Below are 25,320 nucleotides of genomic sequence, written 5' to 3'. Positions count from 1 at the left end.
GGAAAGCTGCCACCTGGGGACACGATCAGATTCACCTTCTGGAGGATGGAAAGGTGGGGGAAGAGGACGACGAGCAGAAGCACCGCAGTTAGGAGGCTGCACAGCCAGCCAGGGTAGGAGGGCAGACGCCCTTCCCCAGGGAACGAGTCCGAAGCAGCCACCCAGCCTGTCCCTCCCGGGAGACCTGGTCCATGCAGGGCCGGCTCTCTGGGCTCTGTCTGGGCTCAGCAAAGTTGGCAAGAGCGTCTTGGAACCACCACCACCACCAACCTCAGACTTTAACTTCCTCTCCTGCCAGGGGACCTGGCCTCCCCTGTGGCTCCTTGGGGCTGTACAGGGCTCGCATGCAGAGTCAGAGGGAGGTCGGGAGAAGCAGAAGCACAAAGTGAGCTAGTGTGAGCGCCCTCCCCTAGAATTAGGCTTCAGAGAACTGAAAATTCCAAACACTGGATTTGCACAGGGACCACGGGTCACACTAGATTAAGACAAAGGGAACAAAGCCGAAGCAACGGATGCCAGATCGTGTTACCTGAGGGCCCAGAGGAGAGGCCTGCAGCTCAGTGCAAACAGACCATTAATATTTAAATCCCTACAAGGCCCAAGTCTGAGGGTGCAACAGAAAACCAGAAGGCAGTTCTGCGTGGGGTCCAGTCTCCCTGCCACCAGGCTGTGTTTCCGCACACGCTGTTGCTGAGCTGATGGGGGGCTTCTGGTGAAGCCTGAGGATCCTGACGGTGGAGCTGAGGAAGGGAACACAGATCAAGTTCCCCGGCCGGTGGGCCCTGCTGGGCAGGCCGCCAGACCTCGAGAGGGTCTCTGCTATGACCAGCCATCTGGGGCTCAGGCAGACCCCCTCCGGCTGGGAGTCCACTCCTGCCGCACGTGGACATTAATCTCTTGGCAATGTAACGGGATTGATCAAATTTCTAGGTATCAGGGTACAAAGGCCAAAGGGAAAAGGGCTCTGGCCTCAAAGCCCTGGGGCAGCCGTGCTCGCTGGGCTGAGGTGACAGTCACTGCGGGAGCTTTACCAGCACTTCCAGGGCCAGTGTCCCCAGCCTGCGGGCCGCTGTGTGGGAAGCCAAACGGATCTGAGTGCGCGCTGCATGACTGGTATGTAGCTGTTTCTCAACGTGTGATCATTAGCTGGGGATGAAAACTGCCACAACTTTCAGACAGATTTGATAAAAACGTATGCCCTTAGATAACTGTACTGGTTTTTCCTAGAAAGAAGTCAACTGTTAAGCTTAAAAGGAAAAAAAAAGCCTGGCCCCATGGTCATGATGTTTTAAAAACAATTAGGTGATTCCAACGTACCTCCAGGATGGGATCCAGTGGCTTACAATCTGATGACTATCCAGCTTGGGGTGTGGTGGAAAGCAAGCTGGCTTGCTGTCCTGCTAATGGCCCCGGGGTGACCCTCTGGGTCTGCTCCTGGTTCCGGCACATCCCCTCATTCACAAAAATGGGGCTGAGCACTGTGTGAGGGGCCTGGGCACAGACATGCATCCAGAAAATGCTGATTTATAGACATCAGTGACCGTACCAGGGGAGTCCCCGAGGGCCGGCCACACTCTAGGGGCCTGAAGCTGGGGTCCCCCTGAACAGAAGAGCTAGAGCAGGGGCTACTCCTTCTTCAGGGCTTATCCAGCCAGTCCTCCCCCGATCTCAGGCGCGACAAGACCACAGAAGGAAGGCGGGTCAGCAGGGACCCCAACAAGCACCTGTACCCATGGTACCCCTGTCCGGTGTCCTGCTTCCCGTCCTCCCACAAGGGAGCCGGCTGCACCCCCTCAGCTGCGTGGAGAATATCCAACCCGGTCCAACCTCCTTCAGTCAGATCTCGGGGAGCAGCAATTTTCCTGGGGGCCTCTCTGGGAGCAAGGGACTCCCCTCTCCGTGCTAACCTAACCCTGCCACTAGTCCCCTAAGACCTGGGTCTCAGATTTCGCACTGAAACACACTAGTAGGGCAGGTCTGCGCATAGGACACATTCTGTGCCCTCATCGGCCCTCAGGCATCCTGAGAGTGAGCGCAGGAGATGCCAGGCATGGCGAGGACACCCAGGTCATGGCCAAAGGCCAACTCCATCTAAAGCCTGAGCAGGAACTCAAGGCTCGTCGGTTTACACACACCGCCCACCCTGTAGGCCTCCAATCTCTCATACTGGATGAGCTTTTCTTAAACTTTATTAAAAGCTGCAGACTTGGTAGCCGGCTGGTTCCCCTGCTGGGAGAGGCAAGTCCTGCTGCCTTTCCTGGGCCACCCTCCCTCTAGAACCTCCCTTTCCTCCCACTGCTTCAGAGGAACTGCGTGCCCACGGAGGTGACAGGCACCGCGGCTCACGGATACAGAGACGTGTGTGGTCACCGTGTGGGCAGCAGGGGCCAGATTTGGGTCTTCTGGGTTTCAAAGCTGCCTCTTCCCACCAGGCCGATGGGGACCTCTTTGAAGCTTATTTTAAAGACAGATCTTCCCTGGGACGCCTGGGTGGTTCAGTCGTTAAGCGTCTGCCTTAGGCTCAGGTCATGATCCCAGGACGTCCTGGGATTGAGCCCCGCATTGGGCTCCCTGCTCGGCGGGAAGCCTGCTTTTCCCTCTCCCACTCTCCCTGCTTGCGTTCCTGCTCTTGCTATCTCTGTCAAATAAATAAATAAAATCTTAAAAAAAATAAAAATAAAAAATAAAGACAGATCTTCCTTTTTAACATTTGTGGAAAACCAAGTATTGCATGATTAAGTAGCAGTTTGGAGGCGATGTGGGAGAATGACGAGAGGCTTTTGGATGCCACCCGGTCTCTGACCCTGCACTGAGCCCCGCCCCACACGGAGCCTGTTGCTGCCCGTCCCATGCTCCCCGCCAGGCTGCCCAAGGACCAGAGGACAGAACGTCTAAGTGCCCAGCTCAGGATCTGAGACTGAAGTGCTTTAGAAGCGAAAGAATTTAGTTTTCTTAATTTGATATTTTAAAGCTTTATTTTTCAATAGATAGCACATTCACAGAGTTCAAAATTTAAAAAAGGGACAGAGTGCTAAGTGTCTCTCCCATCCTTGTCCCTGGCCCTCCGGAGGTCTGTCATCTGCTTTCTTGGGTGTCCCTTCACATTCCCTTTATGCACTTACAAGCAACGTGAAGAGACACTACTTCCACTTCTTTAGACAAAAGTAGCGCATGTTACTTCTGTTGTTCTGCACCTTACTTGGCTCGCCTGATAAAACATCCCAGAGATCGGTCTGCATCAGTGGTTTGTACAGCCATGGGGCATTCCGCCGTGTTGCGGGGCCGCCGTGTACTTGGTCAGTCCCCTCCCGCAGCAGGGCAGGGTGCCCCCCAGAGAGCTCAATCACCTAAAAGGATCTGCTGAGTCAAAAAGTCAATCAGCTGTCGATGTTCATGACGTGTTAGAATGTTTTCATGTTCCAACTGCCTTAAAGCCAGGAAGCATTAAACCAGCGGAAGCTGTCTAGCCTGGGAATATGGAAAGGCTGGGGGTGGTGGTGGTGGAGTCAGTTGCCTAAGTCTCCCCCCTGCCCGAAGCCATGCAAAGCAGGGTGGGGTGCCTCTCTGTGCCCTGGCCATCCCTTTCCCTGCAGCAAACCAAGGCACTCCAGGCTGGGCCCAGAGCCTCGAGGCTGCACTTGGAGCTGCGTTTTAACAGACCCTGGTTGATGTGGCTGATGGGCAGGAATGCGGGGGTGGGGCTTTCCAGGACTGACAAGCATTTAGAAAAGCAAGGGCCAACGTCTAGTTTCTTCACCCTGCTCTCTGGGGGTGTTCCAAGCAGGGAAGGGGGGAGGGGCTCTGTGTAACATCCGATCCCGCCAGATGGACGTGGCTGCTAGGGCTGAGGAGGCTGCCAGGCAGGCCTCTAAGCCTGTGGTGCTTGGCAGGGAAATGGCTTTTTTTTTTTTTAATTAAGTAGGCTCCACGCCCAACATGGAGCACAACATGGGGCTCGAACTCATGACCCTGAGATCAAGACCCGAGTTGAGATCAAGAGCCAGACCCTTAACCGAGTGAGCCACCCAGGCACGCCTGGGAAATGGCTTTTTACTGACAGTTCTCAGCTCAAGTGCTGTTTCCCTGGAAACCAGCAAGAACATTTGCCTTGGTGCAAAGAAAGGAAACAGCTTTCAAAATCTATCACTGAATACGAGAAGTTTAAAGCTAGTGTTTGGGAGGCTCTATGCCTGTTTAAAGGTTTAGACGGCTGGACTGTCACTTCCCATTTCCAGGAAACCACTGACTGACAGCGTCAGAGAGGGCAGAGAACTGTCACCACGGTGTCAACAACCACAGTCCCAGGGCCTCTGCTGGGGAAACGGGTCATACAGCCCCTGAAAACCTTGTTTTTGAAGAATATTCACTAACATGGGGAAATAAAATTCGTACTGAGAACAAAGCAGAAAATCAAATAATGAGAATGCAGGGTCCACTTTAGGGGTCGCATATGCCCACAAAGAAAAGGCTGGGAGGCGTGACCACACATGACAAACTTTCTCCCTCCAACTTTCTCCAATGCTCTACGATGAACTATGTTCATTAAGAATCGGGAAAAACACCTCCGTAACTAGTATCCACTTTAAAAAAAAAGTAGGTAGAACTAAAAACCAAACAAACAGAATGAGTGTGTGGTCCTGTAGCAGCTGAACAGCCCAGAAAACGCTCTAATTCCCAGATGGAGAATTCCCCAAAGCAGGCATTCTCTGCTTATCTCAAGAACCGCATTCCATTCTGCAAAGTCCCAGCTGAGGCTTCTGACAGCTATGTGCACACAGCAAGAGTGTCATCACTAAGAACCTGGCTTCGCCGGTCTCAACAGCTCTCTTCCCAGCCCAGTGCTGGCACGGGGCTGGAAGGGCTGCAGAGGCACCTGGCCATCCCTGGGATCCCACGTGTGAGTGCGTGAGCTTGCTTTCTCAAGAGACATCCAAGTCCGACAGAGGCTTGTTTCAAAGCTTGCATTCAAAGTATTTCTGCAGCCGAAGAATTTCAACAAATGGACGCGGTTGTAAACCGCTTCTCTCCATCATTAAGAACGAGGCGAAAGGCCACACCTCCTGAAAAGCAGTACCAGGTGGTCTGGGAACTGGAAGAGAATGTTCCCCACCACGATGGAGGGATGGTCCGTTGGACTGGAAAGCCTATGTGCTTAAAGACAAAGTAGTCTGTTCTGGTGCCACCAGCTCTGGCGTGAGCTGTGTGACCCTGAATAAGTCACTTACCCTTTCTGAGTCCTGTTTTTGTTTTTTTTTTTAAGATTTATTAATTTATTTAAGAGAGAGAAAGAACGCAAGCACGGGGAAGGGCAGAGGAAGAGGGAGACAAGCAGACGGCCCGCTGAGCAGGGAGCCCATTGTGGGGCTTGACCCCAGGACCCCGAGATCATGCCCTGAGCTGAAATCAAGAGTCAGATGCTTTACTGACTGAGCCACCCAGGTGCCCAAGTCCTGGTTTCATCATTTAGAGAGATGGACACGAGCCTTTACTGATCAGAAGTCCCTTTCATGCTAGAAAACCATATGCAGAGACCTCGCTGAAAGGCAGGTAGGTCCACCCCAGAAACCTCAGCAGAGCGGCAAGTACTCTGCAGTGGACCAGAGACCAGAGGGATAAGAAAACTCTGAATGTGCAGCATCCAGGACACACCTGCTGGGTGCAGGATGGCCACAAAGCCCAAACCAGGACCTCTGATGGCAAGGTATCCCGTTACTGGGCAGTGTGTAAAGGGAAGCAGGAATTTAAAGGAGCCCGGAGACAGGCCCAGGGCTGGGCAGTGAGTGGCTGGTGCCGAACCTCCTCTCGGGGCCCACCTCTCCCAAGGAGAGCCCCATCCTGCTGCCACAGTGGCTCTGGGGAAATCCCTCTCTGTAGTCCTCCTAATGGTGCTGGTCTGACACAGCTCTGCTCTCAGCCCTGATTTAGAATCAGTCCGGGACCTGGGACTTCCGACGGGAACAGCTCCCCAAACCGTCTGTGTGTGATGTCCACTGCTAAACAGTCCCTGGGCACAGTCTCTTGAATTTCAGACTAGTGAGATTTCCTGTCTTCCTACCATTTAGGATGCCTCGTGCCCAACTCACAATGAATGCCCCTGGGGGAAAAACACAGTGGAAAAATGACATAAAACTGGCCAAGAGCTTGGAAGTGCACAAAGGATCGGACAGCACTGGGGCAGATGTTCTGGAAGGCTGCAAAGTGAGCCTCCAAAGAGCTCCATTTCTGCCTCCACCGAGGCGTCCGGTGTGGGAGTGCAAAGGGAGGGAGGCTGAATTGCAGAAGCCCCCACTCAGTGTGAGCTGGGCCAGTGCGTACCGCGTGGGGGAGGGGAAAAGGCCCATGTGTCCATGTCCCCTTTTCCAGCCCAAACCGAACAGTCCAACTCCAAAATAATGCTCCCGTACTTACTGGCATGGTTTTGTCCCCGAAGAAATAGATGGTCTTATAGCCGTCATTTTCCACATGTCTCAGGCAATACCTCTTGTCCCAGCCCTCAGGAAAGACATCAATGCTGATCTGGCCTCCTGCCGAAAGGGGGGAAGACACAAAAGCTAAAGGTGGAAAGGAGGCGAAGAGCACTTTGCTGAAAAGAACATGTGGCCTACTCGCAGCAAGTGGAGGGCCAAGGTCTTTGATTTTTAACACCCTTGTTCGCTACTTATGCTACTTTAGGGACCAGTTCTAGAAATTAATATGACATTGCTTTTTCCAGCATTGTTTCACCTAAAATCGAAAAGCGAGACAGACCACCAGCTCAGAACAAGGAATGCATTTGTGTTCAGTGCTGCACCAAGCGCATGGGTCTAAATGAAGCACTGGTGGAAAAGCTGATAATAGCTTCATTCAGCTGGGCCGGCCCGAGCTTTAACATGCTCTGGCTCTCAGGGGACGAGGCCTAGAAGCAGGCTGCATGCAGTTCATCTTGCAGGGAAAAGGAAAAGCATGTGGAAGGTGATTTGCAGGCAGCTTTCAGGAGCGATGAAACCGTTTGAAAGCTTTGTCAGAGAGACGTTCACCTTGCAGTTCAAGAACACTTGAACATCTACCCGTTTGTCTATCAGACATAATCCCTTTGCGATTCTGGTTTTCCTACAACTGTACACTTAGCGGAAGTGGTAAAACAAGAGGGCTTTACATAATCACTCATCAGCGTTCGCTTCAAGTGTCTGACAAGTATATTCTACCAAAAACCAAGGCCAAGATGCCAGTGCCGCAGGAAGAAGTCCGTCAGACACCGGAACCGTTTGCATGCTGGGCCGCCATTGTAGATACAACCTCTGTGGGCTCAGACAAGTCCCCTTTCCTTCCAGGGCCTCAGTTTCTTGATTTGTAAAACCAACCCAACTGACTGCTAAGGATCTCCGCTGCTCACCCAGCATGAGATTCCAGAATCTACTGGGCCGAGCGCTATTTTGGGCCAGCAGGAGAGGTGTGGGGAGGAATCCTGCCGGGTGAGACTTTAGAACCAAACCCAGCAGCTGGGGTGAGTCTCCATGAGGGCTGACCACACAGGAGTGCTTGCCCCTGAGCCCCTCTTGCCCACCTCCACACCGGGCACAGTCCCATTTCAAGAGCTCACCGGCCCCCGGCAAACCCCCTGGCAAGCGATTACCAAAGCCCGAAGGAAACCCGCCTGAATGCACGGTACCTATGGAGAACGTGACGCCTTTTCCCGCAAACTCTTTCTGCAGTTCTGCTACGAACTTCTGTCTGATATTTTCTTTCTGAGAAGAACAAGAAGATACCGATTATCTAGTGCATGGCAGTTCAGAAAAAACCCTTCAGCCGCCGGCCGCCAGGCTGCACATCTTATCTTATCTCCATAGACCCAGGCTGTGTTCAAGGGGCTCACTTTATCGAGTTCGTGAAACTCAATGCGTTCTTCTTGGCTGCAGCTTCTCCCAATCGGGGACACGTTCAACATCCCATTTCGGAACTCAATGAAAGTACCCCTAGAGAGGAAAGGGGACGGGCCCCAGAGAGACATTATTTATGTGGGCGACGTTACAGATGGGTAAACAGGCTCAAATTTCCAGAAGGCAGGGGCTGGTGTGATCAACATTTCACAGGGCTGGGCTCAGCCACACGGCAGCCACGGGCCACATGCAGCTAATCTGAACTGAGATTAGATTTCAAAGATGTAGCATGAAGAAGGAATGTCATCCTCATTCGAAATGTTTTACGTTGACTATGTGTTAAAATGACAATATTTTGACTATAATGAATTAAATAAAACACGATTAAAATTAATTTCGGTGTTCCTTTTTCTTTTTTTAATGCAGCTACAGAAAACTTAAAATTGCACGTGGCCCACATTATTTCTGTTGGACAGTGAATTTTATCATTAATAAAGAGCAATGATGGGCGCCTGGGGGGCTCAGTCGGTTGGGCATCTGCCTTTAGCTCAGGTCATAATCCTGGGGTACTGGGATCGAGCCCTGCGTTGGGCTCCCTGCTCAGCTGGGGAGTCTGCTTCTCCTCCCTCTGCCTGCCTCTCTGCCTACTTGTGCTCGCTCTCTCTCTCTCTGTGTCAAATAAAAGAAAAAAAAGAGCTATGGAAATGATTACCATCTCTCAAGTTCCCTGAGGAGTCTGAAAATTCATGCGCCTGACCCCTTTGCTAGTGACCTCTTGAACCCACTGATCTGACCACACAAAGCTACGGGAAAAGGCTCGGAGGGCTGCTTGGCGAGCCTCCTCCCTCATTACCGAGGAAACACTGCAGCCAGCCGCTACTAAATGGTTGATCTGATCACAGAAAATGAGAACAGCTCAACACTACTTATTTTGAATAAGATGTTAAAAAAAAAAAACCCATATCCCCTCGTGTTTCCAGTTTGAATCTCAAAATAGTTTCTTAAAAGCTCAAATAACTGTGAGCTATTTATCCTTACAATGCAATTTAAGTGTTTTGTGACTGTGTGCTCAGAAGTATCTTCTAGTTTTTTGTTTTTTTTTTAAGATTTTATTTATTTAACAGAGAGAGACACAGCGAGAGAGGGAACACAAGCAGGGGGAGTGCGAGAGGGAGAAGCAGGCTTCCTGCTGAGCAGGATGGGGCTCGATCCCAGGACCCTGGGATCATGACCTGAGCCGAAGGCAGATGCTTAACGACTGAGCCACCCAGGCACCCAGAGGTATCTTCTAGTTCTAAACGCTGATGCCTATGAGCCTCTCAAACCTCTTCCCTCGGCCCTTTCTGTCTTCCACACACAGTCCTGATCTCGAGCCACCAGCCACCTGTAAATCCCAGGGACCCCGGCCCAGTGTTGAGCTGAGGGCCTGCTTCAAGGCCAGCGCGGCCTCCTGTGAGGCTGTGTGACTCTGGGTGCCTCCTGGAGCCTCACAAAGGGGCTGACGTAGTCATTGTGGTTACCTCTAAGGGTCCTGAGAAAACCAAATGTCCTAGTTTTTGTTAACTGGGAAGCAATGAATACTCGTTAGGTAAAGTAAAAGCAGCAAAATCTCAACCGCTGGATCCTCTCCCCGGCTGTGCCCAACTTGCACAGAAGCAAATGATACAACACAGGTGCATCTAAGATGCTTTTTCAAGAGTCCCCTACCTGGGATGTCCTGGAGCTGGTATGGACCAGCCCTGTCCCCTATACCTTCTACAGGGACCCTGGTGACCCTTCCCAGGGGTGACCCTAGGACTGCGGTGCTAAACTGTCAGAAAGAGAGGCTCGATGATTTCTCCCCAACTCAAGGACATAATATTACTCTCGTTCCCAAGGGAGGGAGGCTGATGCATTTTAGAAAGGCTTCTGTTCTCAAAAACTAGGATTAAGGAAGTTTATCAAGTGTTCAACTCCTCCCTGAGGATCTGGACTCATCTGAAGCCTTCCTGCGCCCATGTGACCTGTGTGTGGGGCGCACAGTGAGACTGATGAGAGGTGTGGGCAAATGCTGATCCAGGTGGGTCTCAGCTCTGCTGCCTGAATTCAGGGGGGATCTTGTGCGAATTTGAAATGACAGGTCTTCAGAGACCACAGAAGCCAGAAGTGATGGTATTTTACAACGTGAAATCTGACTTTCAAATGACAGCAATTAATGCAGATTTTATGTCACACCGTGGGCCGAGCGAGCAAGGCTGCATGTGGAGTGTGGCCTGGGCCTCCAGGGTGACTCCCGGGTCTGGGGCTGATGCTCTTCTCACACTGCGGTTTTACAGGCCTTTCCTCGGACCCACAGCCTCGGCAAGCGTCTAGTTTCTGACTCCCATCATGTGGCAAAGCCATCATTTATGGATTCATTCTTCCACTAGAAGGTTTCCAGCAATGTCTTACTAACTAAGCACAGAGCCCAGGACTGGAATCAACACCAACCCAGCCAATGCCACTCCTCCCCATGCTAGGGCACGCAGCCTCTTTGCTAAAAGCAAACCCACCTCTTCTTCGGGAGTTTAATTTTTGCGATGTAGCTCAGACAGTAGTTGATTAAATCTTGGATTAGGGCCTCACCCAGGTGACCTTGAATACTCTAGATAAAGAAAATACTGGGGTTACTTGATTTGGGGGACGCATTTTCAAAATAACTTTACAGCAAACCCAGAGCTTCAGCCACTACTGGCGGGGGTCACTGGGCTGATGTGGCGGCCAGGGTGACACGCCCCACCACTTTTTTCCTTCTTTCCCTGCTTGCAAACATAAGGCAAACCACAAAGGGCTTTAGTTAAAGCATTTCCTGCTCCATGACTCAAGACTTTTGTACTCATTATCTTTCGAAAGCTTCATGGAAGGCCCAAAGAGTTTATTAGTGCTGCTTTTATTCAATTAAAATATCTAGAGACACTGACAAAAAGTGTATTCGTTTCCCTCAGACTTTTTCTTATGTCTGAGTGGAATGATCTTGTTACTAATAAGAGCTACACAGTACCTCTTAAAAATGCTTGTAGAGAGGCAGTCTATCCTAGTCTCTGCTCGCATAATAGAAATATCAGATTACGTATCCTTAAAAAACAATGATAAAAATTTAGTTCACAATTTGGAATATGTGATAGTCACATGGTTCAACATTCAAGATGTAGAAAAGAATGTGGGGTAGGGATTCACTCCTCCTGCTCCTCACCTCCCAGATACACCTCTCCAGAAGCACCCAATGTCAAATACCTTTTTAGAAACCATTTTAATAACAGTATATGGTCGTCTGGATACTCAAGAACCTACCTGTTTACACAAGAGTTTCCCATCTTTGTATGCAACCAGGCCATTTTCAGGAAACACATAATCATATTTTTCAACCACTGCAACCGAAATAAAAGAAAAGAACTGAAGCTGGAGTTTCTATTTCTCGTTAACACATACCGTCAATAAAACTGAACTCCAATAAGGACTGTGAAAGGGTATCTCGTCTTAACAGGTTCAACAGGTGGGGAAAAAAGCTCCTTAAAAAAAAAAATTTCTTTTTCTAAAAAAGACTTTGCGGGGGCGCCTGGGTGGCTCAGTCATTAAGCGTCTGCCTTCGGCCCAGGTCCTGATCCCAGGGTCCTGGGATTGAGCTCCGCATCGGGCTCCCTGCTCAGCAGGAAGCCTGCCTCTCCCTCTCCCATTCCGCCTGCTTGTGTTCCCTCTCTCACTGTGTCCCTCTCTGTCAAATAAATAAAACCTATAAAAAAAAAAAAAAGACTCTCTAATTACAAATGTACAAGACGGTGGCCAGGCTGGAGATGGGAGACTTGCTGGTGGGCCCTCTCACGTCTCTGCCTTCAGCCCCCTCTACCTGGAGAGGAAGACGGGAGCCAAGGACAGCCCCCAAGCCTCCCTGTGGACCCGCATCCCCAGGGCAGTGATGAAAATGTGCAGATTCCCAGGCTCTGCTCTCAGGCTTTCTGAATCAGAACATGCAGGGCCAGGCTAAAAATCAGAATTTAAAAAAACCCAATTTTTTTTAAAAGGTCTTTAGGTGATTCTTACATGCAGCCAAATTTGGAGACCACTCACATAAATCTAACTGGGTTCTCAAACTTTAGTTGCTTGTTAAAATGCAGACTCCCAGGTGCCCTGTGTTTTGGGGGGGCCCTCACATCTGTATTTTCACAGGCTCCCCAGGTGATTCTGATACAGCTGGGTCTTCAACTTTCTTCTAGCTTATGAATGTTTTGAGTCTGTTGTTTTGACTCACACTCTGAAATCTAGACAGTGCCCTACACTGACATAAAACCTCTCTGAGCCTGTGGTTAAAAATATGGCCAGAGGCAGAAAGGGCTATCAGGGCCGGGTAACAGGATTTCTGGGGCTTAATGTGCCCCATTATGTTGTTTCTAGTGTTTCTAAGTAGAGCATCTACAGGGAAAATTAAGTGTAAGCAGAACAGAGAGCTTTAAAGAGAATGCAAAGATTATGCTCAGAGTAACTAATCCAATACATACAGCTTACGCTGATTTGGACTGTAAGATATTACAGCTAAAACACTGGTTATCTACTGGGGGTGATACTGCCCCCCAGAGGATACTTGGCAATGTCTGGAGACAGTTTTGGTTGTCACACTGGGCATGGAGGTACTCCTGGCATCCCATGGGTGGAGGCCCCAGAGGTGCTGCTGAACATCCTACAGTGTGTACAAGAGAGCCCCCCACAACAGAGAATGAGCCGGCCCAAAATGTCAACAGTGTCCAGAAGAAGGATCAACTCATCCATCTCGCCACCCTCTAGTTCTTATAGGCCAGGCACCCAGGAGGCCCTGGGGTTACAAGATGAGGAATCCATAGTCGTAGTGTTCAAGAAAAACGGACGGATAACAAGATAGTTTCCAGCGAGCAGAGAGTGCTCTGCCAGCAGGGCTGTGCATCATAATCTCCCGGGGCGGGGGGGCTGTTAAAATACGATTCAAAGGCCCCAAAGACCTCAGCATCTCCAGTGAAGGGGCCAGTAAGAACTCCTGGCTTCCTGGAGTCCTGCGCTGGAGATCCTGGTTTAATAGACAGGGGAGGAGCCTGGGTGACTCATGATTAGGGAACTCTGGGAGACCCTGTGTGAGGGCAACGGAGAGGGGCCCCTAGACCCAGAGGGCACCTCAACACCTGGGTGAGAAGGACGGTCAGGAGATGGGGCCTGAGTTGAGCTAGGAGAGTGGACGGGGACAACGTGAAGCATTCCAGGCAGTGACACACACACTCAAACATCTGGGCGACCCCATCCATGTATCTGAGTCCCGAATGGTCCACCACCAAATTATAGCAAAAAAAATGCTATAATTTATTTATAGCATTAAGAAACAGAGGAAAGAAAAAGCAGAGAGAATGTTTGTCCAAACAAGGCAGCAGGAAGCCTGCCACACGGGGAGGAGAGCTCGGGCCTGCCTAAGATACTTAAGGGCCACAGGTCCTGACGTCCTCATAGGAAGCTGCCGTTAACCAAACGTGAACAATAAGTAGCGTTTACTTACCATCCTTTCCCAGCTGCTCCTGCACTTTCTCAAAGTCCGACCCGCCTACTACTCCAATTTTGATCTTCTGCCTCAAGTTTTGTAGAAAGCCATCCATTTCTTTGGTAATTTTCTACATTTCAAAAAGGAAAATAAAAAGTCATGAGCTGTAAAGTAACCAGGAGACTAAAACTCTAAGAGAGACACAATCCTTACTTTCATATATGCCAATTCGGGCTCTAGGTCTGTAGTAAGTCCAAATATTTTAGTTGTGATTTGGGGACATCAACTTTTTACCAGAGAAAAATGTGTTAAATTTTACTTATTTTTACCTAGCTTAAAAGACACAAGCAATATATTAACAACTGCTGTGTTCTGTTCCAGCTATTCCTCTCTGCGTTCATATACTTGTCTATATGCGCACAAATAAATAGGTCTGATTTTTTTTTTTTTTTTAAGATTTTATTTATTTGAGAGAGAGAGACACAGTGAGAGAGGGAACACAAGCAGGGGGAGTCAGAGAGGAAGAAGCAGGCTTCCTGCGGAGCAGGGAGCCCGATGCGGGGCTCCATCCCAGGACCCTGGGATCATGACCTGAGCCGAAGGCAGACGCTTAACCGACTGAGCCACCCAGGCGCCCCAAATAGGTCTTATTTCTGAAACACAAGGACTCATTTTTTTTTTTTTTAAAGAAGTTGTACTCTGATTCTGGTTTATTTTTTTTATTTTTATTTTTTTAAAGTTTTTATTTATTTATTTGACAGAGAGAGAGACAGTGAGAAAGGGAACACAGCAGGGGGAGTAGGAGAGAGAGAAGCAGGCTTCCCGCTGAGCAGGGAGTCCGATGCGGGGCTCGATCCCAGAACGCTGGGACCATGACCTGAGCCGAAGGCAGACGCTTAACGACCTGAACCCAGGTGCCCTGAAACACAAGGACTCATTCTGTCTTGTGCAGTGACTTGTGTTTTGAGCAGTGAGTTGCGGTGACCATTCCAGGCCGATACACATAGATCTAGAGCATTCCTTTCAAATGCTATACTGTACTCCACTTACAAATATAAGTTGCTGACTTTAAAACAAAATAACACGATAAGATTAAAGAGGATGTTCAGAATTGGTTTGTTATAATTACACAAAACCAAAAATAAATAAAGTACAGAAGTAAGATCACTAGATTTTAGTCTCTCCTAAAAGAAAAGCTCCTACCTATCAACAGTGGTCTCAATCGTATAATTTTATGCTAGTTAAAGTCCAAACTGTGCACTATTTCAAAAGAAATTATGAACATGAGGGCGCCTGGGTGGCTCAGTTGGTTAAGCGACTGCCTTCGGCTCAGGTCATGATCCTGGAGTCCCTGGATCGAGTCCCGCATCAGGCTCCCTGCTCGGCAGGGAGTCTGGCTTCTCCCTCTGACCCTCCCCCCTCTCATGTGCATGCTCTCTCTCTCTCATTCTGTCTGTCTCAAATAAATAAATAAAATCTTTAAAAAAAAAAAAGAAATTATGAACATGAAAAAATATTCCTATATTAAGACAAATCACAATTCACATTTTTTTTTTAAAGATTTTATTTATTTATTCATGAGAGACAGAGAGAGAGAGAGAGGCAGAGGGAGAAGCAGGCTCCCTGCTGAGCAGGGAGCCCGATGCGGGACTCGATCCCAGGACCCCGGGATCATGACCTGAGCCGAAGGCAGACGCTTAACCGACTGAGCCACCCAGGCGCCCCAAGACAAATCACAATTCATTTTTTGAAGTTAATTTGTTACTTTTACCAATCCGAATTGTATATTCACATGCGGTATCTTTAATTAATTAATTAATTATTTTTTTTTTGAGAGAGAGAATCTTAAGCAGGCTCCATGCCCAGCACAGAGCCCAATGCAGGGCTCGATCTCACAACCCTGAGATCGTGACCTGAGCTAAAACCAAGAGTAGGATGCTTAACTGACTGAGCCATGCAGGCACCCCTAATTTATTATTTTTTAAGTAAACTCTACCCCCAACATGGGGCTTGAACTCATGACCCAGAGATCAAGAGTTGCCTGCTCCACTGACTGAGCCAGCCAGGCGGCCCACACACGGGCTATCTTTAGAAATGAAGTTAGCAGAAATTAAAAACAAAAACTTCAATACAAAAACATCTAGAGTTCAATTCTTCTCTTTTTCTTAAAGAAACTGTTTTAGAGTAATATACACATAGGATTAATAAAATTGTACAGAAGGGCTTATAACAGAACACAATCTTTTCTACACCTTCCAGTGCAATCTTGACCTAGCAGACAAAATCTAGAAGTGCACCAGTGGCCTCTATGAATCAATGCCTGTGAAAATGGGTCCCGGAGCCCTCCAAATGTCAGAATGATGTCAGAATGGCAGGAAGTGGGGAAGACTCCTGACGTCAGAATGGCAAGAAGTGGGCAAGATTCCCTGGATTGCAAAATATTAAAAATGTAATACTTCCATCTTCAAGCAGAACCCAAAGCTGCAATTTATTTTATCTTAACCCCTGTGCACACTGATGAGCTCTGGGGTACTGTGGCCATCAGGTGTGTCTGCAATGTGTGTGCATTAGAAGGCACCTTCTCACTTCCAAGTGGCAGCAAATGTTTTTTGACAGGAAATAAGACCCAGCTGCTTGTGAGCACAACAGAGCATCTAAACTACCCACTGCAGGAGAGATCTTTGGAGCAAAATAATCACAAAGTTGTTGTGATGTTCCCAAATAACTTTTGTGTTGCCAATCACAAGGAATTCTTTATAAATCATCCTAGACAAAATAAAACACAGAGAAAGACCCAAAAGCTTAAAACTGAGGTCAAAGCATGTTAAAAATTCACCTTCTGAAAAAACCAACTATAAAAGACTTTTTTGGGGACAACAGAGGAAAACTGATGGGAGTAAAGAAGAGTCAGCAGAATAGGGTGCGTGGGCCGGCACTGACCTGCTGTCGGGTCTGTGAAATATGATTGCAGCACAGCCATATCCATTCATTTGCGTGGTGTCTGTGGCCGCAAGGACACAGCCGAGTAGCTGTGACAGAGACCACCTGGCCGGCACAGTCTCAACTCTTTACAGAAAAACGTTTGCTGACTGCTAGACTGGGGCATTAAATAATAGGAGGGAACTGGTGACAATTTTCATTGGTGATGGTGATGATGGCACTATGGTCACCACAGATGTCCTCAAGAGATCCAGGCTCAAATATTTTGGGGTGAAGTACCATGATGACTGCAGCGTAGGAAGTGGTACAGCGAAGAATAAAAAAGAACGTTAATGTCAATCGACGTTGAATTTAAGTGGTGGGGATGCGGCTGTTCTGTATACTAGTTTCTCAGTGATTCTGTATGTTTGAATTTCCTTTTAATTTTAATTTTATTTTTTTAAGATTTAAAAGTAATATCTACACCTAATGTGCAGCTCAAACTTACAGGCCTGAGATCAAGAGTCATATGCTCCTTTGACTGAGCCAGCCAGGTGCCCCTGTATGTTTGAATTTTTTATGACATAAAGCCGGAAAACAATTCACTCAGGTTTATAGTGATATTGCCAAGCTCTGGACTCCATTCTAATTAGATTTTATCTGTTTATGTCATATTGTGTTTCAGCAGCTGTAAGATAACCCATTCTTCTGCTTCTGGACTGTAATATGCTTATCAGTGTTTTTTTTTTTATTCTTATGTTAATCCCCATACATTACATCATTAGTTTTAGATGAATGCTTATCAGTGTTTGAGAATGCATGTATTGAGGGAGGGAAGGTATTATTCTATAATGAATAGATCTCTTGCTAAAATATTTTTATTTTTTACCTGGAACACCCGGCACACAGAAACAACTTTCTTTTGTTAAACTTCTTTTTTTTCAGTGTTAAAATTATTAGTTTGCTGCAAAGACTGTCATGTTTCAAATGTGTTATGGGAATACATTGTGGGTTTCTTTGCTATTTCATACTTCATGCTCATCTGCCCTGATTCTTTCTGGAAGGCAGAAGCACCTTCTGGAATGGCATAACCAGCAGCCAGAACAGCCCCCATCTTAGAGCGGTGGCAGAAAATGGCAAACTTAGCAAATAACAACACCCAGCAACCCGAGACTTGTACTAGATTTGCTGTGAGAAATCGAGGTCATGGTTTCATGGAGTCTCGGTTTCCTTATGTTTAAATGGGTAACAGAAATTATCCTGCATGGGATGAAAGAGGGAGAAAGGTTGAGAAGGTCCAGTGATATCATATAAATAGGTTTGGAATGTGAACCCTAGACCATCACAGCCCCTGGGCCAAATTGAGCAGCTGGTTGTTTTTGTAATAAATAAGAGTTATCGGGGGGCACCTGGGTGGCTCAGTCGTTAAGCATCTGCCTTTGGCTCGGGTCATGATCCCAGGGTCCTGGGATCGAGCCCCGCATCGGGCTCCCTGCTCTGCAGGAAGCCTGCTTCTCCCTCTCCCACTCCCCCCGCTTGTGTTCCTTCTCTTGCTGTGTCTCTGTCAAATAAATAAACAAAATCTTTTTAAAAAAATAAAGTTTTATTGGAACACAGCCATGCTGTGTCTACATAAGGTCTATGACTGCTTTTGCATTAAAGTTGAGTAGTTACTACAGACCATGTGGTTGGCAAAGACATAAATTATTGCTATCTGTCTCTTTACAAACAATGAGTTGTGGACTTTGGCTCTAGATGGCCAAGAGATTCTCTAACAGTCCAGAAGTGTGGGTTGGGTCACTGAATCTGAGTCAGAAAGGGCCTCTGAAGAACTTGCAGTTGAGTTTCATCACTAGATACACTGAACCTGTGGCTCAGAAAAGCAAAATGATGTTATCCGAAGTCACACACGTCTAATGTGGACGTCTGGAGCACACCACTGCCACCCTCCGGCCAAAATTAGGAAGGTAGGGATAGAAAGTGAAGTTGGTGAGGTCACTTGGGCCCAGTCTCTAGTTTGAATGGCGGTTGTTCAGTGACCAGTCCGTGCAAGGAGGTCAGCATGAACTTCATCACAAATGCTGATCTTAACTGAAGCCTATGTCCATGCCTGGAGCAGCAAAATCTAGAAGTGGGAAGCAAGCTTCCTGCAGTTCAAGGGGGCTCTCAGCTGGCAGTGTGAAAAAATCTAGGTCTCCCTGCTCACTCCTGCTGGAGAAGGGGGCTGAGAGAGAGGGTGGTGTCAGCGGCTAATATTTATTGACTCTTACTGAACACAGCCTACAGTACCCAAGATACTTTTATGAATTTTTTCGATTTCATTCGACCCTCACAAACACCATATGGAACTGGGAAGGTCCCCATTTAAAGCCGTGGATGCTGAGACTCAGAGGCTAAGTGACTTGCTCAAGGTCAGACAGCTGTCAAGAGGGTACAACTGAGACTATTAGGTCTGTTTGACCTGGAAACCTATGTTTTTCATATTAGGCTACAAGGTACAGCTCACAGGTGACAGGACTGAGGAGGGCACATGGTTGGCAAGGGGGCTGAGCTGAGGTTCAAATCCAGGGCATGCGGTGAGAGTCCAGAACTGCGTTTTCCAACCCCATACACGTTTTTCGCTTTCAAGGGTTTTTCGGCCCCGTCCCATGTCTCCGAGCACCCTGAGGGTCTGCACCCGCTGCCGCCAGCCCGCCGGGCACCGCCTACCTGTCGCGGGGCCGTCAGGGTCCCGTCCACGTCGAAGAGGCACAGCGCTGGGCCGGACGCCGCCATGTCGCCGGTTTCCATCCACTCTGGATGGGACTCGTTGGCAACCAGGAATTCGGCCCAGAACTTCCGGGTTCGGCCCCCCGTGCCGCGGGGCACGCTGGGAGGAGGAGGATCCACTCCCACGGTACCTGGGACTTGCGTCCTATATTCTTTCGGAACCACAAATCCCAGGATGCAATGCGCCAACACGGCGTCCTCTTACTGCCGAGCAGGCGCCGTTAGAGGTTCCGGGGACAGAGGGGATTCACTTCCGGTGACAGGCAGCTGGGCCATGGTAAGAGGGCGGTTGGCGGGGAACTGCGGGAAGTCGTGCGCTTTGGGGGTCGTGGTCCAGGTTGGGCAGGCAGGCGGATTCCTTGGGTTCTGATTCGGAGAATCCGCGGGGGGTGGGGGACCTCCGGCGTAGGTTAAGGCTTTCTGTGCTGCGCCTGCCTGCGCTTGGGTCACGTGGGCCGACAGTAGCGCGCCCTGAAATTCACTGAGCGCCGTCCCGGCGCCTCAGATCCTCGGGTCCACCAAGTGCAGTTGAGGGCTTTGAAACCACTGTCTCATTTGGTATGTTGTGAATCCCCATTGTGAAAGGCGAAGAAACCGAGGCCCAGAGAAGTGGAGGAACTTGCCCAAGGAGCCACAGCTAGTGACTGTAGGAGCCAGGATCGGAACCCAGATCAGGCCCCCAAGCCCGGAGCATCTTTCACTGAACAACCGTGCACCTGATAAAACCCTTGTGCTGCGGGTTGGCGCCTCCCCGCCCCGCAACTGGGCTCAGAAAACAGCGCTTCCCCTTCAGCACGGAAGGTGGTGCTTTAACCTGACAGAAAATAGGGAGGTTATTTTAAGTATCGCAGGGATTTGTTACCCTTTAGGACATTGGTTCCTGCTGGGGAAAATGTTCCCACAGCCTAATGCATTCAGTGCCCAGCCCAGAGTTGGCCGTCCCTAGATATTTTTTGAATGGATGAAAGCGCCGCCACCTTTCTTGTACCTCTTTGAACTGCCTGAAGGAAAGAGGACCAGTTTGAGAGTCAGACTCTGCCCCACTCACTGGCTGTGTGTCTTTGGACAAATTTCTGACCTTCTCTGTGTTTAGTTTCCTCAGTGGTAAAGTGGGAATACAGTTGACCCTTGGACAATTTGGTTTTAACTGTGTGGGTCCACTTCTATGCAGATTGTTGAAAATAAATACATTGGAGGATTTTTCAGAGATTTGCAACAATTTGAAAAACCTGGCAGATGAACTGCGTAGCCTAGAATTACTGAAAAGATAAAAAGGTATGTCATGAATGCCTAAAATACAGGTAGATACTAGTTTATTTTATTTACTACCATAAAGTATACACAAGTTATAAGAAGTTTATCAAAATGCACACAGAGACTTACAGACTCTGCACAGCATCATTCATAGTCGAGAGAAACAGAAACAAACATGAAGATGCAGTATTAAATCCTAACTGCATAAAATTAACTACAGCACATATTGTACTACTGTAATAATTCCATAGCCACCCCCTGTTACTATTGTGGTGAGCTCAAGTGTTGTATGTGCTTAACACAGTGTGTGTTGCTAATCATCTCTGCGTGAGCACTTCATCGCTGGTAAATTGCAAATGGCAGTAAAAAGTGATCCCGTGGTTCTCGCGTATTTTTCATCGTGTTTAGTGCAATATCATAAACCTTGAATAACACCATGGGACCCATACGAAATGCCACTAGTGATTCTGGAAGTGCTTCCAAGAAGCAGAGAAAAGTCATGACGTTACAAGAAAAAGTTGAATTGCTCGATATGTACTGTAGATTGAAGTCTGCAGCTGCGGTTGCCCGCCATTTCAAGATAAATGAGTCCAGCGTGAGGACCATTGTAAAAAAAGAAAAGGAAATCCGCGAAGCCGTTGTGGCAGCTACACCAGCAGGCGCGAAGACCTTGCACTTTTTGCGAGATACTTTTTTATCTCGTATTGAAAATGCAGCTTTTATGTGGGTGCAGGATTGCTACAAGAAAGGCATCCCTATAGACTCTAGTATGATTCGAGAAAAAGCAAAGTCGTTGTACGACAACTTGAAGCAAAAGGAAGGCGAAGGAACTAAAGCTGGAGAATTTAATGCCAGCAAAGGATGGTTTGATAATTTTAGGAAGAGGTTTGGCTTAAGAAATGTTAAGATAGCAGAAACAGCTTCTGCCAACCAAGAGGCCGCCGATGAGTTCCCACATCAAGAGCTCATACACCCCACACCAGAGGAGTTAACCGAAGGCACCTCGGTGGAGATGAGAGCTTCCGGACCAGTGCCAGATGAGGAAGATGTAGAAGCAGCAGGGCCAGAAAACAAGTTGACATTAGACAACCTGGCAGAAGGGTTTCGATTATTCAAGACGGCGTTTGACTTCTTTTACAACATGGACCCTTCTGTAATCCGGGCACTGAGACTAAAGCAGGCGGTGGAAGAGGGATTGGTACCGTACAGAAACATCTTTAGAGAAATGAAGAAGCAAAAAAGTCAGACAGAAGTTACTATGTATTTCCATAAAGTTACGCCGAGTGTACCTGCCTCTCCTGCCTGCCTTCCCGCCCCCTCCACCTGTCCCACCTCTGCCACCGCTGAGACCTCAAGACCAACCCCTCTGCCTCTTCACCCTGAGCCTACTCAGCAGGAAGACAACAAGGAAGAAGACCTACCCGCTGATCCGCTTCCGTGTAATAAATAGTGAATAGTCATTATGCCGTCCAGTTAAACTTCCCTGTTGCACATGTGAGTGTCTTTATGTGAAAATCTCCTTTGGAAGTGGGTAGCCTATCCTTAGAGGCTGTAAGGTGAGTGATGTTTAATATAAAATTAACAGTGTGTCTTCTTACTGTTTTGTAACTTTGCTTTTTGCTTTCAAAGATTTAATTACCCTGCAGGGTGTCCCTTACCTCCCCCTCCCTCCATCCCTTCCCCCCGCCCCCGGGAATTGGAGAAAATGCCTATTAGCCTATCATCATGGCTAAGTGGTTTTTTAAAAAAAGTAACTGTTTCCGATACTGTATTCTGAACCTGACTGTAATATACTGTAGGCCATCAGAAGTTTATAAGGATTCATTCATTCGCATATAGACCAGGCTCCTGGGAAACAATAGTATCGATTACACTAGGCTGCCATAAAGCAACCCTATTACTGCTGCTTTGTTACCAATCTGTGAATCATTGTCCTTATAAATCAACAACGCATCTCCCTTTCTTATTATTCTCCTTTTTGTGTCTAGTGTCAGTAATATTTGTTCTATCTATACTGTTTTATGTCTTATAAGACAGTGTTGATGTGGGTACTGACAATTCATCTTGGAAACAAGATAAACTTAATGGTATCGCGAATACAGTACCGTAAATGTATTTTCTCTTACGGTTTTCTTAATCACATTCTTTTCTCTAGCTGACTTTATTGTAAAAATGCTGTATATAATACATGTAACAACAGATACGTGTTAATGGATTTATCGGTAAGGCTTCTGGCCAACGCTGTGCTATTGGTAGTTGAGTTTTCGAGGAGTCAGAAGTTGTATGTGGAGTTTTGACTGCTGGAGGGTTGGTGTTCCGAACCCCTGCGTTGTTCAAGGGTCAACTGTAATGGCACCCCTCTTGCACCACTTGTGTGAAGCTCACGTGAGCTTAAAACATCCTTCCCTGTGTCTCTGGTAATAACAGCAACCTCACAGGATCGGCAGGGGCCTCCAGGTAAGATGCTCTGCAGGTGTTTATTTTGTGATTCGCGTGGTTGGGCTCTCGAGAGCAACGGTGTCCTGTCTCCCTTCCAGGCCGCCCTCCTCCGAGCCATGCTACGGTTGGCAGGCCCAGCTGCATGGAGAAGGCCTGTCTGCGGGCTGTGGTGCCGCCCCGGGCAAGATCCTGGGAGGCAGGTGGGGAGCAGGACCCCCACCCTGAAGGAGAAGCCTGCAGGCACGGAGACAGAGAAATTCCAGATGGTCTACCGGTTCGATGCAATCCGAGCCTTCGGGTACTTGTCCCAGCTGAAGGTGGCGCAGACGGCCCTGACGCTGCTGGCCCTGCCCCCTGGCTTCTACTGGTACTCGCACGGCCTCGTGACTCTCGGCTCCTTGTGCTTTGCGGGCGGGATAGCTGGCTTCGCCCTGGCCATGCTCTGTTGGATGAGCCACTTCTTCCGGAGGCTGGTGGGTATCCTGTATGTGAATGAGGCAGGCACCGTGCTGCGGGTAGCCCACCTGACCTTCTGGGGCCGGCGGCAGGACACGGACTGGCCCGTGGCAGACGTGATGCCCATGACGGAGAGCGCGGACCGGCCCCAGGAGCTGTTCGTGCGCCTCCAGCAGTACAGTGGGAAGCAGAGCTTCTACCTCACGCTGCGCTACGGACGCATCCTGGACAGAGAGCGTTTCACGCAGGTGTTTGGGATGCTGGACACCCTCAAGTGAGCTGGGAACTGGGCCTCCAGGTGGCCCTGGGCTGCCTGCATCTCCAGCAGGAAGACCGAGGGCATGGGTGAGGCCAAAGAAGGGGATCAGGCAGCCGGAGACTTTGCCAGGGCCTCTAGGCCCTTGTCTTTTGGGATGAGGAAATTCATGAGGTAGGAGCTACTAATTGGGTTTAGGAGAGTGGTCCTTCGTACAAATTCTTACTGCATTTGTGTGTGACATCCAGCCAGATAATGGCCAGAAGTTTCTGTTAACTGCCAGTTCTTGGAGGAAGCTATGTTGGGTTCACTCAAGCTGTGCTGAGCTGAGAAATCAGAAGGCAGGGAGGTGTGGCAGGGGGAGCACAGGATTCCAAGTGAGAACGCTTGGGCGCTTCTGTGAAGCTCACATGAGCTTAAAACATCCTTCCCTGTGTCTCTGGCAATAATAGCAACCCCAGTCCTCAACTCCTGGTCCTGGGGCAGGTTATCGAGTCTCGCTGAATCTTGGTTGTCACACCATGAAAGGGAAAATCCTGCCTGTCTCATGGGATGGGTGTGAGAATAAACAGTAAATGTCAAGGTCAGTGCAGAGGTGATGGTGTGGTGCAAGGCTTCCAAGCAGTCAGGAGAGATTTCCTGAGCCCTGTGCCGGCCCTCCTCAGGGACTCAGCCCCAGAAAGGACCAGGAAGAAGCCTAGATAGAGGTGGGTCATTTGACCCCGCCAGGATGGTGACTGCACAGTGACTGGGACAGGTATCGGCCCGGCCCCTGCCAAGATTGTGTTCAACACCCAGACGTTGGGGGCCCTCCTGTCGGAAGGCTCTGCGGTGTGCTAAAGTGATATGAACTGTATTCTGGTGCATTATTTTATAAACTAAAGCTAATTATATGCACTGCCCTTCCTCTCAATAGTAATACATGTTTGTTATGCAATCTGTAACAGAGTAAAGAGGAAGGAAGACATGATCTTTGTAATTTTGCCACTCAAAAGTAAATAACTACATGTTTTGTTGTGTGGACTTCCAGTCTTCTTTATTGAGGTATAATATACAGAATGTAAATTTATCCTTTTACCATTTTCCAGTGTACAATTCAGTGGTATTAAGTACATCTACAGCGTTGTGCAACCATCACCTGGGTCCATTTCCAGAACTTTTTCGTCATCCCAAGGAGAAACTGTCCCCATTAAACGTAACTCCCCACTTCCCCTGGCCATTGTGACCACTCATCTGCTTTCTGTCTTTGTGGATTGGCTTATTCTGGACATTTCGTATAGATGGAATCAGACATCCCATGGTCTGTGATGTCTGGCTTCTCTCACTTGCCATCCTGTTTCCAAGGTGCATCCGGGCTATAGCGTGTATGAGCTTCATTCCTTTTTATGGTTGAATAATATATGTGTAGACCATATGTTGTTTATCCATCTGTTGATGGACATTTGGATTGTTTCCAGCGTTTGGCTCTTGTGAACAATGCTGCTGTCAACATGGGTCTACAGAAATCTGAGGTCCTGCTTTCGGTCCTTTTGGATGTGTGCTGAGAAGTGGAATTACCGGATCATAGGGTAACTCCACGTTTAACTTTGTGAGGAGCCGCCAGGCTTTCCCATAGGGGCTGCGCGATTTTATATTCAGCACTGCCCGAGGGTTCTAGTTTCTCCCTGTCCATCTTTTGGATAATCACCATCCTAATGGGTGTGAAGTGGTGTCTCACTGTGCTTCCAGGCTTTTCTAAAAACATAGATGTTATCCTGTACCTGGAAGTGTTTGGGTTTTTTGCTTCCTGTAATACAAGACTATTTTAGTTGTAAACCATTAAAAATATTCTATCACAAGAAAATAAAAACCTTGTAACGATT

The 25,320-nt window shown here is 48.4% G+C and overlaps 2 protein-coding genes across 9 annotated transcripts in view; one reads left to right on the top strand and one right to left on the bottom strand.

The window, feature by feature from the left end:
- Positions 1-19,127, bottom strand: part of PMM2 (phosphomannomutase 2) — a 24,174-nt gene extending 5,047 nt beyond the window's left edge. Inside the window, exons 1-8 of one of the 4 annotated variants that reach the window (XM_064592534.1) lie at positions 18,994-19,127; positions 13,384-13,495; positions 11,166-11,242; positions 10,388-10,479; positions 7,853-7,952; positions 7,649-7,724; positions 6,409-6,524; positions 2,359-3,208 (exon numbers count right to left, since the gene is read on the bottom strand). In XM_064592534.1, the coding sequence (XP_064448604.1) occupies positions 3,155-3,208; positions 6,409-6,524; positions 7,649-7,724; positions 7,853-7,952; positions 10,388-10,479; positions 11,166-11,242; positions 13,384-13,495; positions 18,994-19,074 (708 nt within the window). In that variant the 5' untranslated portion in view covers positions 19,075-19,127 and the 3' untranslated portion in view covers positions 2,359-3,154. Of the gene's footprint in view, positions 1-2,358; positions 3,209-3,231; positions 3,358-5,513; positions 6,095-6,408; positions 6,525-7,648; positions 7,725-7,852; positions 7,953-10,387; positions 10,480-11,165; positions 11,243-13,383; positions 13,496-18,993 lie in introns of those variants that run through there. The other 3 variants (XM_045874934.3, XM_064592535.1, XM_045874933.3) reach the window with 3 other exon arrangements.
- Positions 19,058-25,320, top strand: TMEM186 (transmembrane protein 186). 5 transcript variants are annotated; one of them, XR_010411839.1, is made up of 4 exons: positions 19,256-19,330; positions 20,225-20,328; positions 20,716-21,863; positions 22,845-22,982. XR_010411839.1 is itself a non-coding variant. In XM_045874927.3 (2 exons), exons 1-2 carry the CDS (start codon positions 19,058-19,060, stop codon positions 23,478-23,480), a joined length of 909 nt encoding a protein of 302 aa, XP_045730883.2. In that variant the 3' UTR covers positions 23,481-25,320. The 5 variants fall into 5 exon arrangements, 2 of the variants coding, with proteins under 2 accessions (XP_045730883.2, XP_045730882.1); XR_006790779.3 differs by having other exon boundaries at positions 20,225-21,863; XM_045874927.3 differs by lacking the exons at positions 20,225-20,328; positions 20,716-21,863 and having other exon boundaries at positions 19,058-19,330; positions 22,845-25,320.

Source organism: Mirounga angustirostris, unplaced genomic scaffold (genome assembly GCF_029215605.1).
Source record: "Mirounga angustirostris isolate CCGP_5_RB_7025 unplaced genomic scaffold, mMirAng1.0.hap1 SCAF_5, whole genome shotgun sequence".
Taxonomy (NCBI): Eukaryota; Metazoa; Chordata; class Mammalia; order Carnivora; family Phocidae; genus Mirounga; species Mirounga angustirostris.
The sequence above is the reverse complement of the archived record's forward strand: the minus strand, read 5'-3'. Positions and strand labels throughout refer to the sequence as shown.